Below are 15,027 nucleotides of genomic sequence, written 5' to 3' on the forward strand. Positions count from 1 at the left end.
CTGACTCTGGGTCATCTTGCGTGTGCGTGTAGGATCGAGGAGACATGGAGGCTGTGGGGTAAATTCCTCGACGACTACGCACGCTTTGAAGATTGGCTCAAGATGGCGGAGCGCACGGCCGCCAAGCCCAACTCCACAGACGTCCTGTACACGGTCGCCAAGCAGGAGCTCAAGAAGTTTGAGGTCAGTGGAGGGGACGCTAACAGGGAACCGGTCTTGTCAGTGCGGACATAGACGCAACAACACCGTACATCTGTTCATCAAACACGGTATTGAATTACTAACAGAAAGCCCTTTGAAAAGAGAAGCATTTCCTTTTACTAACAGTGAACTGGCAGAAGTAAAATGAAGAACATGAAATGAAATGAAATTACGCAACACATACAACTTTTATGTTTCTATTAGAATCAGTCAGACTCAATTACGAAAAGAATAAACTATATTTGTGTGTTACTTTGCTTGGCTTACGGCCCTACTCTTGGGCTGTCGTCGGCGGCTTGAACTCTCTTGAACTCGTGGCACACTCACCCAATCACACGTCATAACACGCTTCTCTGTTTCCACACGTGGGCGGTCAGTCATTTGGAACGTTAAAGCACACCGTCTCATTCATCTGCTTCGGTTTGGTGGAAAGCATCCTCACCCAAATGTCTGTTGACTTCCCCCCCCCCCCCCACGCTCCTCTCCAGAGTTTCCAGAGGCAGGTGAACGAGCGGCTGACCCAGCTGGAGCTGGTCAACAGCCAGTACCGCCGGCTGGCCAGGGAGAACCGCACCGACCGGGCCAGCCAGCTCAGGTCCATGGTGCACCAGGGCAACCAGCGCTGGGACAGCCTGCACCGCAGAGTGGCCGCCATCCTGCGCCGGCTCAAGGTACACACACACACGCACGCACGCACGCACGCACGCACGCACGCACGCACGCACGCACGCACGCACGCACGCACGCACACACACACACACACACACACACACACACACACACACACACACACACACACACACACACACACACACAGACACAGATGCACAGATACACACACACACGCAGACACAGACGTACGCACACACACTCACACACAGATACAGATACAGATACAGACACCGATACACATACAGACCCAGACACAGACACACACACAGATACACACACAGACACGCACGCACAAGCACACAGACGCACATGCGCATGCACACACACACACAAACACACACACAGACACACACATACACACACACAGACACACAGACACACACACACAAACACACGCACCTTCGTTGGAAAACCTAAAGAGCGCAGATTTCGGTAGTTGTAGCGCCAACCAAAAAAACCAAGTTGAATCATGTTGTTTTGGATGTGAGGAAACACACAGAGGGCGTGTGTACCGCGGCTGCTGCAGAGGACTTCTGTCCCCGCGGGGGCATCTGATTTAGACGTCAGGGGAATTTACCCTATTACGCTTCCACATGGAAACTAATAAACCACAAGATGAGAAGGCTCTGCTATTGATGTTAGGGCCACGACAGCACAACAACACATTCTGTGTAAGTAGGTTCACTCAATGTGACAGAGCGGGGTTATGACACCCAGATGTCGCATGGTGAACAGCTGCCCGGCTAAAGGGAGGAGCTGCCACCGGATGACTGCGGTGGACCGGTCAGGCAGAATGGGGTTGTTGTGGTTGCAGTGTTCTGAAAAGGAGAGCGGGATAGCCAGGGGATAATGTGTGCTCTGTGGGCTGTCTCTGTGATGTGATAGAGTGTTTGGCTCGTCTTTAAGTTGGCGTGCAGGAAATGTACTTTTTTACTGTTGGAAGATTCCTTACCCCCCCCCCCCCCCCTCTCTCCTCTGGGCCCCTGCTGTTCCGACAGCACTTCACGGGCCAGCGGGAGGACTTTGAGAGCACCAGGGAGAGCATGCTGGTGTGGCTGACGGAGCTGGACCTGCAGCTCACCAACGTGGAGCACTTCTCCCAGAGCGACGTCCGCCACAAGATAGAGCAGCTCAACGTGAGGAGACCCGCACACACACCTGACACTGGGCGATGGCACGCGGCAACACGTGAACCAGTGGAACACGGTTGATTTGCTTTTATAGGAATGTGAAAATCATGTACTTTATCAAAGAATGAGCTTTTGTTTGCTTATAAATCAGTTTGACTGAATTCCAATTGCCTACATATCCGTCTTTTGAGTATTATTATTATATCATGTTATTATTTTTTTATTTTAATAATTCTGTTAACGATGGACCCGTTTCACTTTGTAAAGGTATGTTTGTAAAGTAAGCGTTATTGTCGGCGTTCTCAGGAGTCCTTTTGTACAGTACAGTCAGTGTCAGCAGCGACCTGAACACACTTTATTCCCCTCCCTCCATCCCTCGGCCCTGCGCCCACCTCAACACCCAGGGCTTCCAGAAGGAGATCACCCTGAACACGGAGCGCATCGACGGCCTCATCGTGTTCGGCGAGGGCCTGATCCAGAAGAGCTCCCCCATGGACGCGGCCGTCATCGAGGAGGAGCTGGAGGAGCTGCACGCGTACTGCCAGGAGGTGTTCAGCAGGCTGGTCCGCTTCCACCAGCGCCTCAGCACCGCCCCGGTCAGCTCGCGCGCACTCACACGCACGCACGCACACACACACACACACGCACCACGCACAGGCCATTACAGGGAAAGGGAGGGGTACCGGGGAGGGGGTATTCATTTTAATCTGCAACCGCACTGCTAGACGCCACTACCTCCTACGCACTAAGAATAACATAATACCCAACAAAAAGCTGGCTGTAGAGAAGGGGACGCTTTCACACAATCAAATATAAAAGCTAAATAACAATAAAAGGACTTACACATTCTTACACACACACACACCCACACACACACACACACACACACCGAAAACACACACACACACACACACACACACACACACACACTCACACACACCGAAAACACACACACACACACACACACACACACACACACACACACACACACACACACACACACACACACACACACACCTCCTACCTCCTAACTGGGTTTGTGTCCATGGCCCCAGGCGGACGAGCCGGAGCCCTTCTACAACAGCGTGACGCTGGAGGAGAGCCTGGAGCTGATAGGCCGGCCGTGGCTGGGGCGGGGCAGCCTGCCGGCCACGCCCACTCACCTGCTGAGCTCGCCGATGGAGCGCTCGGGCTGCGGCACCCCGGTCAGCGTGGACTCCCTGCCGCTGGAGTGGGACCACACGGGGGACGTCGGGGGGTCCTCCACTCAGGAGGAGGACGAGGAGGAGGAAGAGCTGGAGGAGGAGGACGAGGAGGGGATGTACTTCAGCGTGCTTTCAGGTAGCTCCGGTGAAATTAAACCGTTTCTTTGTGTGTGTGTGTGTGTGTGTGTGTGTGTGTGTGTGTGTGTGTGTGTGTGTGTGTGTGTGTGTGTGTGTGTGTGTGTGTGTGTGTGTGTGTGTGTGTGTGTGTGTGTCATCATGGTCACGCCCTTAAACATGTTTTCCCTTGAGCATTCACCCACTAAATCATTGGCCTATGATCCCTATGGGCCCACCTGGGACAAGGAGGGACGCTCCTGTTGGATACTCAGAATTTCTTCTGCCGGTGCAAACTCAGAGTCATGTTTCCGGGGAAGGAATTCTTCAGTATTTAAGTAACATATATATACCTTAAACCGAGGGGCATCTGGACTCGATACAAACACAAAACAGCAGAACTAACCTCCGTTCTCCTGCCAGACTTGGAGAGGAGTGAAAGCGAGGAGGAGTATGTGGACGTGGCCGGAGAGTGGCCCCTAGAAGGCCCCCTACCGGGTAGGGCCCCATGGCTTCCCCTCCTGCATGGCTAGCCCGCAGGGGTGAAAGCTCACTGCGCTTTTGCCCTCTCCTCCAGCTCACAAGTGTGAAAATAATGCTGTATTTGGTCCTTCCGTGTGTGTCATGATTACAGTCCTTTGCTGCTTTTCCTTTTAAAGGTTGCTTCACTGAACAGAACAATTCTCAGCACACTCGCCGCACGCCTCTTTGATATTTGCTTGATTACTCGCTAATTATACTTTTTTTTTTAGAAAAATTTTGTTAGAAAAATACTATCATAGCAACAAAGTGGCCTCTCTATGCCACACGGTGGGGAATGCTTGACTTTGGTCATATCTCGCCTAACCTCAATATCCCTTCCCCCCAGCTTTTTATTCCTTCCCTCTTCTCTCCCCCTCGTTCACTTTTATTACTTTTCCCTCCAATTTTTTCGCTTCTGTTCCTTCCCTTTCATCTTCTGCATCCAAAATCTGTCTCTGAGAGAGAGAGAGAGAGAGAGAGAGAGAGAGAGAGAGAGAGAGAGAGAGAGAGAGAGAGAGAGAGAGAGAGAGAGAGGGAGGAGCTGGTTTAATGGAACAAGTCTCCTTACCCTGCTGGCTACGACGGTAATTGTACGGTAATTGTCACCTATCGGGGGAGCAATTACCGCACACTCACATGGCCGAGCCGGCGCGGCGCCCAATTACTTGCACTCACATCGCAGTGCGGTGGTGAGGCCTCAGCGTTCTTGAGGAGACACAAATCGCACTAAAAGGGCGAGGGATTGGAAATACTTGGTCTGAATCGGTCTGAATCCATGCCCACCCGACGCGATTCATACCACCGCCGTCTTTCCAAGACGAGGAACGCTAGAATAATTTATGTTTTCCTGAGAAGATATTTGTCAGGCGTGCGATGGATAGTTTGCTCTGTGGTGTGTTGTTCGCCGTTTGTTGTACTTCACCCGAAGTGTTTGAAAGCCGTGTCTGCAACTTGTTGTCTGGGTGATGGTTGGATTCTGAGCAGCACGTCTGTTGTGTCGGCCCCAGCTCCCAACAGGTCCATGCGGGTGGAGGCCCAGTCTCCAAGCTGGCAGACCGCCGACGACGTGGACACCTTGGACACCTCTGAGCGGCCGCCAGCGCTGCTCACCAGCACGCCGCAGAAACACAGCTATGTGAGTCTGGGGCTACAGTATGCTACACAATGCAATACCCAAGAGCATCAAGTTGGGAGTCAACCGTAACCTGATTCAAAAGTAGTATTTTGTGAGCTGCAATTCACTGTTAGAAAGCTAGACATTTGAACACGAGTTCAGAGCCCTCACCAGTTACTTCACGTCCTCCTCTTCTTTTCATCTCACAATGTTTTCGAATAAATGTCATTGGCACGGCTTATAGTAGATCATAGGCGTTCAATCTCATGGCAAGTGGGCAGACCAAGTAGATGTGTATAATAATCGCACTTTCTAAACAGCATTCATTATGTTGAATTGAGTGGTTGCATTTGCAAACAGGTGTGCATGATCTGGTCATAAAGCTGGGGTGAGCAATTTGGAGAATTGATTTGATTTTTGAATCATCCAACCCGAAACATCCCAGCCCTCTCTCCGGGATCCCTCCCAGGCAGTTCCCCCAGAACACATCACAAGCTTACTAGCTCTATCGAATCATGAACAGGGACTGCGTCGCCCATAGACACCTGAGCATTTTTGATTGCTGACTGGATGTTAATAGAATTTCCCAAATATGACAAAAACTAATTCTAAAATAAATGACCTACCTAAGCTTTAAAGGTCTAATATGTCATTTCTGCCACCAGGGGTCTCTCAATCAAAAATGGGAAGTTTAATGTTGTTATGAAGAAGCGTGGGATCGTCTGAGTTGTTGTCTTCGCCACTAGCCTGACAACGCCAGACCAATTAGCAAATGAACGGAAAATCAACTTCAATTCCAAGGGGAGGCAACCAAAATATCTCTGGATGCATTTGGACAGATAACCAATCGCAGAAACCAAATGCATCAGGGGCTGACTTGATGAGATGACTTGTCACTAGAGAGCCCAGTTGTTAGCCGTGGTCAATCACACAAACAATATATTTATGAGCTTGTTAAACGTTGTTATAGTGTTACAGATGTTATGTTGTGTTAGAAATGTTTGATATGCCGCCAAATTAAGACAGTCCTTTTTGACATGCCTGTGTGTGTGTGTGTGTGTGTGTGTGTGTGTGTGTGTGTGTGTGTGTGTGTGTGTGTGTGTGTGTGTGTGTGTGTGTGTGTGTGTGTGTGTGTGTGCAGCTGCGGCTGCTGTCTGAGTGCAGTGGGAGTTCTGAGGACATTAAGAGGGTCTCTCTGGTCCGGGATGGCGAGGAGCAGCTGGAGACCCCGCCGCAAGCAGGGCTTACCTCCACAGACGCACAGCCAGGTAACTGCACACTTCAGCCGGGTAGTGGAATAACGCAAGAGGAGAGGGTCTTCCTGGGGTTAAGAGGGGGAGTACCGTACTGGAGCTGCTGTCACAGCCTGACATAGCCATTACAATTATTGTCATTTTGTAATGTGGTCCAATATATAAATCAATTCAAAGTCATCTCAAGCAATTCAAGAATTTCAATTAATCCTGGTATTGTTGTGTATGTGTGTGTGTGTGTGTGTGTGTGTGTGTGTGTGTGTGTGTGCTTGTGTGTATGTGTGTGTCTTTTTTTGTGTGTGTGTGTGTGTGTGTGTGTGTGTGTGTGTGTGTGTGTGTCTCACACACCCAGTGGGGATGGAGTCCTGGGTGGACGTGCCCGAGGTTCAGTCCAGGATCCACCCGACGCGGCCGGCTCCACAGGAACCCAGGACCCACGTGACCTCTGACCTGGCGGAGGAGGTGACCTCCTGGCTGGCACTGGTGGGGCCGGAGCTGGAGCTGATCCAGCGCCGCGACCCCGCCACCAGCATCCCGGACCTGGAGGCGCGGGTCAAACGCCTCAAGGTAACCATAGGCTGGCAAGTTACCATGGCAACCCCCCTCATCAGCAGCAGCGGTGCCGTCTCGGGATGCTGCCCTCTGCTCAATGCTTCTCCCACCTGTTTAGTGTTGCTGCGGGCTGCAGTTTCCATCCTGAGCAGAGCAACCGATGATGCAAGCGATTCAATGAGGTGAATCCTAATGCTGCTGCTCTCCGTGTGTAGGAGATGCAGCGGGAGTTTGCTGGCTACCAGTCCGTGGTTGGTGATGCCGGAGGGCTGCTGGGGGCTGGAGCTGCTCTGGATGGGGGGGAGACGGAGGGGAGCCTACTGGGGGAGCTGAACCGGGGCTGGGGCCAGGCGTGCACTGGCCTCCAGGACTGGGAGCACAGTCTCAGGACCAATCTCCTGCACTGTCGGGTGAGAGCTGTTGTTAATGGCCCTCCGAGTGGAAACGATTGCTCATACTTATTCTGTCACAGTCCCTCAGGTTATGGATTTAACCGTTTATTGCATTGAATGGTAATGCACTTTGCTTCTGCGGAATGTTTCCACTCTTTTAGTTTGCTCCCTTCTTTAGGATTTAAAGCATGACATACAGAGGTCATACAGCCATACCAACAGCATAGCACCATTGGACTGAATATCGGTTTTTGTGCGTTTGGTTGGATCGTGTTAGCTGACTAGATGACTAGAGGGTCAGCACCATAACTAGCTATACTACAGCTATTGTAATGGCAAAAGCTTGCATCTTAATTCGTTATTTATTTGAGACTGGGATATGATTTAAGTGATTGTTGTATATATATTTAAACATAACAAATCTCGCACTGCAGTGTGATAATTCTTTTTCTAAAATAAAATTTCAATGACAGCTGAAATTCAGAAGAACTGATCTTATATTTTTTTCTGTAATTGTATCTCTTTAATATCACTGTATACATTTTGTTTAATGCTTTTTTATGTTACGACATTTTTATGTTTATGTTTGCTTTTAAATGTTTTGAGTGTTTATGTTGGTGTCTGTTTCTTGAAGTGAAATCAAAAGTCTTTCCCGCAATGACAACTTGTTCCTGATACTTTGGAGACGGTAACCTTTGACCCCTCAACAGGAGTTCAACGGAGCCCTCCACTCCTTGCTGCTGTGGTTGGCCCAGGCAGAGAGCAAATGCCACGCTGTGGACATCAGCCAATCACACGCCCCGCTCCGCAGCCTTCGGCAGCATCGCTGCACGCTCAGCGTAAGTCAATGGTAGCCCTGATGTGAGGCTGTCTTATTATCTAAGCCCGACGCTCACCAAAACAACACACCTGATGGATGTCACTTAATAATCTCTTAGAGAATCACGGAGGTCACAGCTATCTCTGGTGCAATGTATTCACAGTGCATCGTCCTTGTTAAATAAACATTTCAATGCATAGCAGTAAGAACTCTTAAAGGTTAATAGTTTCAGTACATGAGAAAAAGAAGGCAGATGTATAACAAAACCACAGGTGTGACAATTACTTTCCTAAGGTGAGCTCACCTTCCACCAATTTCAATAAATTAAAAAAAAAAGGACTTCCTTTAATGTGGGTTTGGGTTGCGAAAGTCTTGTGTAATGTTCCCACTCATTACCAAACTCCATCATCTGAAGTGTGAACACCCTGCTCGCAGTGGAACATATCTGCTTTCATCAAGGCGCCCCCCCAGCAGCAGCAGCAGCGGCAGCAGCAGCAGCAGCAGCAGCAGCAGCAGCAGCAGCAGCAGCAGCAGCGGGGGGGGTCTCCATCCACCCACCCACCCACGGCCTTGTGTCTCCTCCCCAGGGCCTCCAGGCTGATCTGAGGAGCCGGCAGTCGGAGCAGCGCTCCCTGCAGGTGCTGTGGTCTCAGCTGCAGCCCCGCCACGGCCCCACCGCCGAGGGAACGGAGGCCCAGGAGAAGCTGCACGTCACGGCCAGCAAGCTCCGGTCGCTCCTGAGGCACGTGGAGCGCGACCTGAGCCGCCTGGACCAGCGTATGGTGAGGGCTTCTGGTCACATGCAAGCTCCCTTTTAAAGAGCCCTGCGCTTTGCTGCAGATGCTTTTGTGACGTATGTTTTACCTTTTAAGACAATGAAGCCCTTAGTATTTGTATAGCCCATAATCAGAGTTACAGTCTCAAAGTGCTTTTGACCCCCCCCCCTGTCCATAGCCCACTAAAAAGCAACAAAAAGCTCCCTTGATTATCTAGCAGGCTTGCAGACTTGGGGATGGTTCGGAGGGGAATGGGTGCCACATTGGGTGCATTAATGGACATAGTTAATGGAAGCATAACAAGCTAAATTAGTTGTTGGAAATTAGTAGTGTCCATGGTGTAGAGGTACTTGCCGCCAGTGTTGGGGTAGTTAATCAAAAAAAGTAATTAGTTAGATATTACTAGTTACTTTTGTAAATTGTAATGAGAATACGTTACTAGTTACTGCATTTGAAAAGTAACTTCACTGCCTATTCATTTACTTTCCCGTTTCTTAATTTACTGTAGATACATGGACAAACATCAAAGCCCTATCATCACTTAGTGTTTATTGTATGAATCTATACAAAATAGCATATAAAACCACATGAAAGAACAATATCCCTGTCTGCACAAAGAAATGCCTCACTGTAAAATCCACAAACGAGATAAAGTAGGCTATGGTGAGATCAATCAGTAGCATTTGGGAAACATGAGAACAAAAATTAAGTGGCCAATGAAAATTATAAAAAGGTCCCTTTATCCCATGCAATTAAAACAGAAATGCACTAAAGCGGCAATGCTGTTACTTTATGTGGTCCAAAGGCTGAATGAACCTGATCTATTTCGCAAGCTATGACATCGTAAGTGTATCTTCCTCTCACCCTCTTACAGACAAGAGCAGCCTTCTCAAGTTTTAAAGTATTGCTGTCTATCCAGTCATCGTCATTCCTAAGTAGCTTTTGTTGTTGGCGGACCAAATGTCCGCGGTGGTGGACACATGATCCAGGGAGGACTCGAAAATAATTTTGAACTTCGATTCCATGTCGGTATAACACTTGTTCAAGTAATGGGAAAATGTTTTCCTGTCGGATGTTGGCTTGCGAGTGGCGGGTAGTTTATCTAGTATTTTTCTAAATCTGGGCGATTCAATAGTCCACAAGGGAAGCATGTCTTGTACAATGAACCCTGCAACCAGCCGGTCTTTCTGTGTCAACTGCTTCTGCGCTCCAACACTCCTTCGCACAAGCAGCTACGTCACTCAAATCGATAGCTATTGCAACGTGCCGAGGCAAGCAGGTGCTGCAGACACACAGGCAGCACGCATGCACGCACCACAACAGATCAGAACTTTACACGCAGGCAAACACGGCTTGGTTAATGCAGGAAAGCGTTTTATTATAGTCTAGTAAAGTAGTGTAGTTACCGATATTTTAAATGCAATGCGTTACTTTACTTCGTTACCCAAAAAAGTAATCGCGTTACTTTGTAACGCGTTACCCCCAACACTGCTGGCCGTTGAGTAAACTGATGGCTGTCAAGCGGGCAGGAGTCCAGTCATGATCACAGCAACTCAATGAGACAGCAGGCCCCCAAACCTCCTTACTCCTCCCTGCTCCTCCTTACTCCTCATTGCTCCTCACTGCTCCTCCTTACTCCTCCCTGCTCCTCCTTACTCCTCCTTACTCCTCCCTGCTCCTCTCTACTCCTCGTTACTCCTCTCTGCTCCTCCTTACTCCTCCCTGCTCCTCTCTACTCCTCGTTACTCCTCTCTGCTCCTCCTTACTCCTCCCTGCTCCTCTCTACTCCTCGTTACTCCTCTCTGCTCCTCCTTACTCCTCCCTGCTCCTCCTTACTCCTCCCTGCTCCTCCTTACTCCTCTCTACTCCTCCTTACTCCTCCTTACTCCTCCCTGCTCCTCTCTGCTCCTCCTTAGTCCTCTCTGCTTCTCCTCACTCCTCCTCGCTCCTCCCAACTCCTCCCTGCTCCTCCTCACTCCTCCCAACTCCTCTGCTCCTCCTTACTCCTCTGTTTACTTGTTGACATGTAGGTAGGTTGATGATGACGATAGTGATGGCGAAGTTGAAGTTGCTGATGAGTTGTTTCTCACAGGACTGTGAGTCTGCGTTGTCCTCTTCAGCTGAAGGAGGAGGAGGAGGAGGAGGAGGAGGAGGAAGGGGCCAGAGTGCATTTGTTGCTTCTCCACAGGAGCGGGAACACTCAAGGAAGCACTCCTCTAAAAGGTAGGATTTTAATAGAACCCCTGGTAAGCAGGGGATGGAATGAAATGGCATTCTACCCAGAGGTAAAATTATTATTATTATGACTGGCTAAGAGGCAGTGATGGAGCAAAAACACGGCAGGAAAACGCATCAGCACAGCTTTAGTGACTGCACTGTTGAGTTTAGTCTTGCATATATGAGAAAGAATTATATTATTTCACGACATATTGAGATGAGTCACCCGAACTAGATGGGACATCGCAAATGTGTGCTATTGTATTTCACCCCAATCCCTCATTATGTATCGATTAAGTATAATCCATGATGTGTGTCATCAAATGATAGTATAGTATTAGTGTGATTGTATTGCAATCCAAAAAGAAAGGATAGAAAAAAACGGTAAAAATATCTATTTTAAAATGTTTTGCTCTCTCTCTTTCTGGCGGGTGCGTCCCAGGCCGAGGACGGGCGGAGCCCCCCCTCCCCCACCTCCTCCCCGTCGCTCCTTCCTCTGCCGGGTGCTGCGCGTGGCCCTCCCCCTGCACCTCCTCCTCCTCCTGCTGCTGCTGGGGCTGTGCTGCCTGCTGCCCCGGCCTGCCAGCGACCCAGGCTGCTCCCTCAGCAACAGCCTCGCCCGCTCCTTCTACCCCATGCTGCGCTACACCAACGGACCCCCGCCCACATGATGACCCCCGTCCCCCCCCCCGTCCCCCATGGAAACATGAGATCTTTAAAGACATGGACATCTGGTGGACATTTTTCTTCACCGATTTCCTCTTTGGGGAACCATGAGTTTAGATCGGAGGACGAGCCGGGATGGGTGGGTCCTGCAGTGAGATCCTGACCCCTGACCTTGGGAATGATGACGCCCTTTGTCACTATTACCGTTTGAGATGGTAGTAGTGGCCACACACACACACACACACACACACACACACACACACACACACACACACACACACACACACACACACACACACACACACACACACACACACACACACACACACACACACACACACACACACACACACAACGCAAAGGCATTTGCAGGAACACTCAGTCCCAAATGCAGGAGTCTCTGCTGTATGTATTCTGCTAGAATCCCACTTTCTCAATGTTCAGGACTTACTTCCGAGGAAGAGCGTTCGGATCTTCAAGAACAAAGAGAGGTCATTTTCAAGGAATTGTATTTTTTGTTTCTACTATGTCTCACTTTAAGAATGTTAGAACGGGTTTTATATATTTAATTTAAAAATGGTATGAATTTATTCTGCCGATAAACACTGTTTCTCTTACACAATGTGTGTGTTGCTTCAGGTCTTTAACAGCAAACACAAAAAATGCATATAGCACAATACATAGTGAGATTTGACTTGGTCTGAGCAGGCTAGATGTTTGGATTCTTTCGAGTGAAATGTAATGTCTACATTGTTGGGTGTCATAGTTGTCAGTAAACCTTGCCTATCAATTGATTCCCGACATATATGTGTCCATTTTTCCCTTAGTGTAACATTCAATAAATATATATTAACATTAATGTTCTCCAAACCCAATTTCAAATAGCATTTTCTATTGATCATGTGGCAGGCAAGTTCAGCTAGTTCATCAAGTTAACTAAAAGTAGGAAATGTTTTAATATGAATGTGTAGTGTTTCATTATATTTGACGGTTCAGTTAGTAGTGTAGTGTGTTTACGTTTCCATGGAGATAGACTGTTGGTTAACGCTCTGTAGACTAAGGTTCAAGTCCCCGCTCACACAGCCACCAGAGGTACCTTAACGGATACATCTTATTTCTCAATCATGTGAATGGTAAAGTCAAGTATAACCTCCGAACATATTCTGGTAAGCGTCTTGGTGGTGCAGCGGTCAGGGCTGGTGGTTAACGTTTAGTTAACGCTCTGTAGACTAAGGTTCGAGTCCCCGCTCACACAGCCACCAGAGGTACCTTAATGGATACATCTTATTTCTCAATCATGTGAATGGTAAAGTCAAGTATAACCTCCAAACACATTCTGGTAAGCGTCTTGGTGGTGCAGCGGTCAGGGCTGGTGGGCTGATGGTTTACGGTAAGTTAACGCTCCGTAGACTAAGGTTCGAGTCCCCGCTCACACGGCCATCAAGAACGGGGGTTCTCCCCATTGTGGCAGAACCCCCCCACCCCCCCCTTCCGAGGGGGTGGGGGGGGGGGGTTCTCCCCATTGTGGCAGAACCCCCCCCTTCCGAGGGGGTGGTAAGGACTGAAGGGGTCTTGCTACTTAGTCTACAGAGCGTTAACTAACCGTTAACCACTAGCCCTGACCGCTGCACCACCAAGACGCTTTCCAGAATATGTTTGGAGGTTATACTTGACTTTACCAATCACATGATTGAGAAATAAGATGTATCCGTTAAGGTACCTCTGGTGGCTGTGTGAGCTGGGACTTGAACCTTAGTCTACAGAGCGTTAACCACCAGCCTTGACCGCTTCACCACCAAGACGCTTACCAGAACGTGTTTGGAGGTTATACTTGACTTTACCATTCACATGATTGAGAAATAAGATGTATCCATTAAGGTACCACTGGTGGCTGTGTGAGCGCGGACTTGAACCTTAGTCTACAGAGCGTTAACCAACAGCCCTGACCGCTTCACCACCAAGACGCTTACCAGAACGTGTTTGGACGTTATACTTGACTTTACCATTCAAAAAATAAGATGTATCCAATACGGTACCTCTTGAACCCTGGTTCTGAGCAGGGCACCTGAACCTACATAGTGTTTGAATGCTCGTCATTCTTATTAGCCGTGCGTGCGGGGACTCGAACCAGAGTCTACAGAGCGTTAACCGACAGCGCTTACCGCCACACCACCAAGACGCAGATCAGGATGTTATGGAGGTTATACTTGACTTTACAATTCACACAGTCTAGAAATAAGAAGTGTCCATTAAGGTACTTACTCCATCAGGGCACTTAAACCCTGGGTCTAAGCGGTGAACAGAATCTAGGCTCAGCAAGAAAGGATGAGCAAATTCTTAATCCCTGTGAGCTGGGACTCAAACCTGCGTCTGAGTTTTGATGATTTGACGATTTTGTTGATGGCGGTTAGACTTGACTTTACAACTCACATGATGTAGAAAAAAAACATTAGAGAGCATTAGTTGGACTTGAACCCCGGTCTCAGGAGTGTCAGCAAACTGCTCTCTCCACATCCCCATGGAGGTTGGGATCATTTCGTGGTCGGAGGCTATATCAATCAGTTCAATAGAAATATCATTACAAACTTTATAGACTTATTAGACTTCCTCGACTTACCCTTTAGTTAATTAACATACATTAAACAGGAATTGAACAGGAATTGAACGCTGGTCTCCAGAGTGCTATCCAACAGTGCTCTCCACTGCACCATTGTTCAAATCCTGCTGATGTTTGTTTCAAGTAAGATAGAGCAAGGATACTATAACGCAAATCAATAGATGCGGCTGTCGAAAGCAAATGCTAACCCGGGGAATTCCCCTTCTTGACGCACAATGATGAATTTGGGATTAAACAAATCGTCTCAATCTGGGTAAAACAGGCAAATTTTCATATACCTCTGCGTATCCCTTTAAATTCCTTTGAAGGTCTAGGAAGGCCTATATTTTATCTCCAGCCATTTCATATCAAGTGTCACATGTGTAGCGCTTTGAATGAAATACCGCAGACAATCTAGATCATATATATAAAACAATGACAGAAATCCTATTTGAACTGGTCTTTCATTATAAACATCACATCGCCCAGAAACGGTAGCAAAATCAAAGTGGAAAAACATCTTTGATATCACAGGGAAATCAATGTTTCTACTTAAATGCATATCTTGTTCATAAATTTGTGGTTTAAGGGATTATCCTAGGTGTCATCCAACTCATTGGCTTCCATCCAACTTTATCGGATTCGCAATTGACTCCGACTGATTCGGTTTTACAGTAGGCAACAGAAATCTAAAATAAGATTGATCTCATTCGTAACAAATGTAATGTTTCATGTCCTGTTTCATCTGCTGTTGAAGACTTCCATCATTGGTTCGACCCGTGGTTAAATTCATCAGA

At 48.3% G+C, this 15,027-nt stretch overlaps 1 protein-coding gene across 2 annotated transcripts in view; it reads left to right on the top strand.

Moving 5' to 3' along the window:
- The window catches only part of LOC132450384 (nesprin-2-like), an 18,805-nt gene extending 6,312 nt beyond the window's left edge, over positions 1-12,493 (top strand). Inside the window, exons 5-18 of one of the 2 annotated variants that reach the window (XM_060042476.1) lie at positions 33-183; positions 690-872; positions 1,872-2,009; positions 2,408-2,599; positions 3,059-3,344; positions 3,746-3,820; positions 4,852-4,979; positions 6,100-6,226; positions 6,564-6,778; positions 6,979-7,173; positions 7,866-7,994; positions 8,563-8,757; positions 10,844-10,974; positions 11,411-12,493. In XM_060042476.1, the coding sequence (XP_059898459.1) occupies positions 33-183; positions 690-872; positions 1,872-2,009; positions 2,408-2,599; positions 3,059-3,344; positions 3,746-3,820; positions 4,852-4,979; positions 6,100-6,226; positions 6,564-6,778; positions 6,979-7,173; positions 7,866-7,994; positions 8,563-8,757; positions 10,844-10,974; positions 11,411-11,639 (2,374 nt within the window). In that variant the 3' untranslated portion in view covers positions 11,640-12,493. The remainder of the gene's footprint in view (positions 1-32; positions 184-689; positions 873-1,871; positions 2,010-2,407; positions 2,600-3,058; positions 3,345-3,745; positions 3,821-4,851; positions 4,980-6,099; positions 6,227-6,563; positions 6,779-6,978; positions 7,174-7,865; positions 7,995-8,562; positions 8,758-10,843; positions 10,975-11,410) is intronic. The other variant, XM_060042477.1, reaches the window with a different exon arrangement.
- The last annotated feature ends 2,534 nt before the right edge of the window (positions 12,494-15,027 follow it).

Source organism: Gadus macrocephalus, chromosome 21, assembly GCF_031168955.1.
Source record: "Gadus macrocephalus chromosome 21, ASM3116895v1".
Lineage (NCBI taxonomy): Eukaryota > Metazoa > Chordata > Actinopteri > Gadiformes > Gadidae > Gadus > Gadus macrocephalus.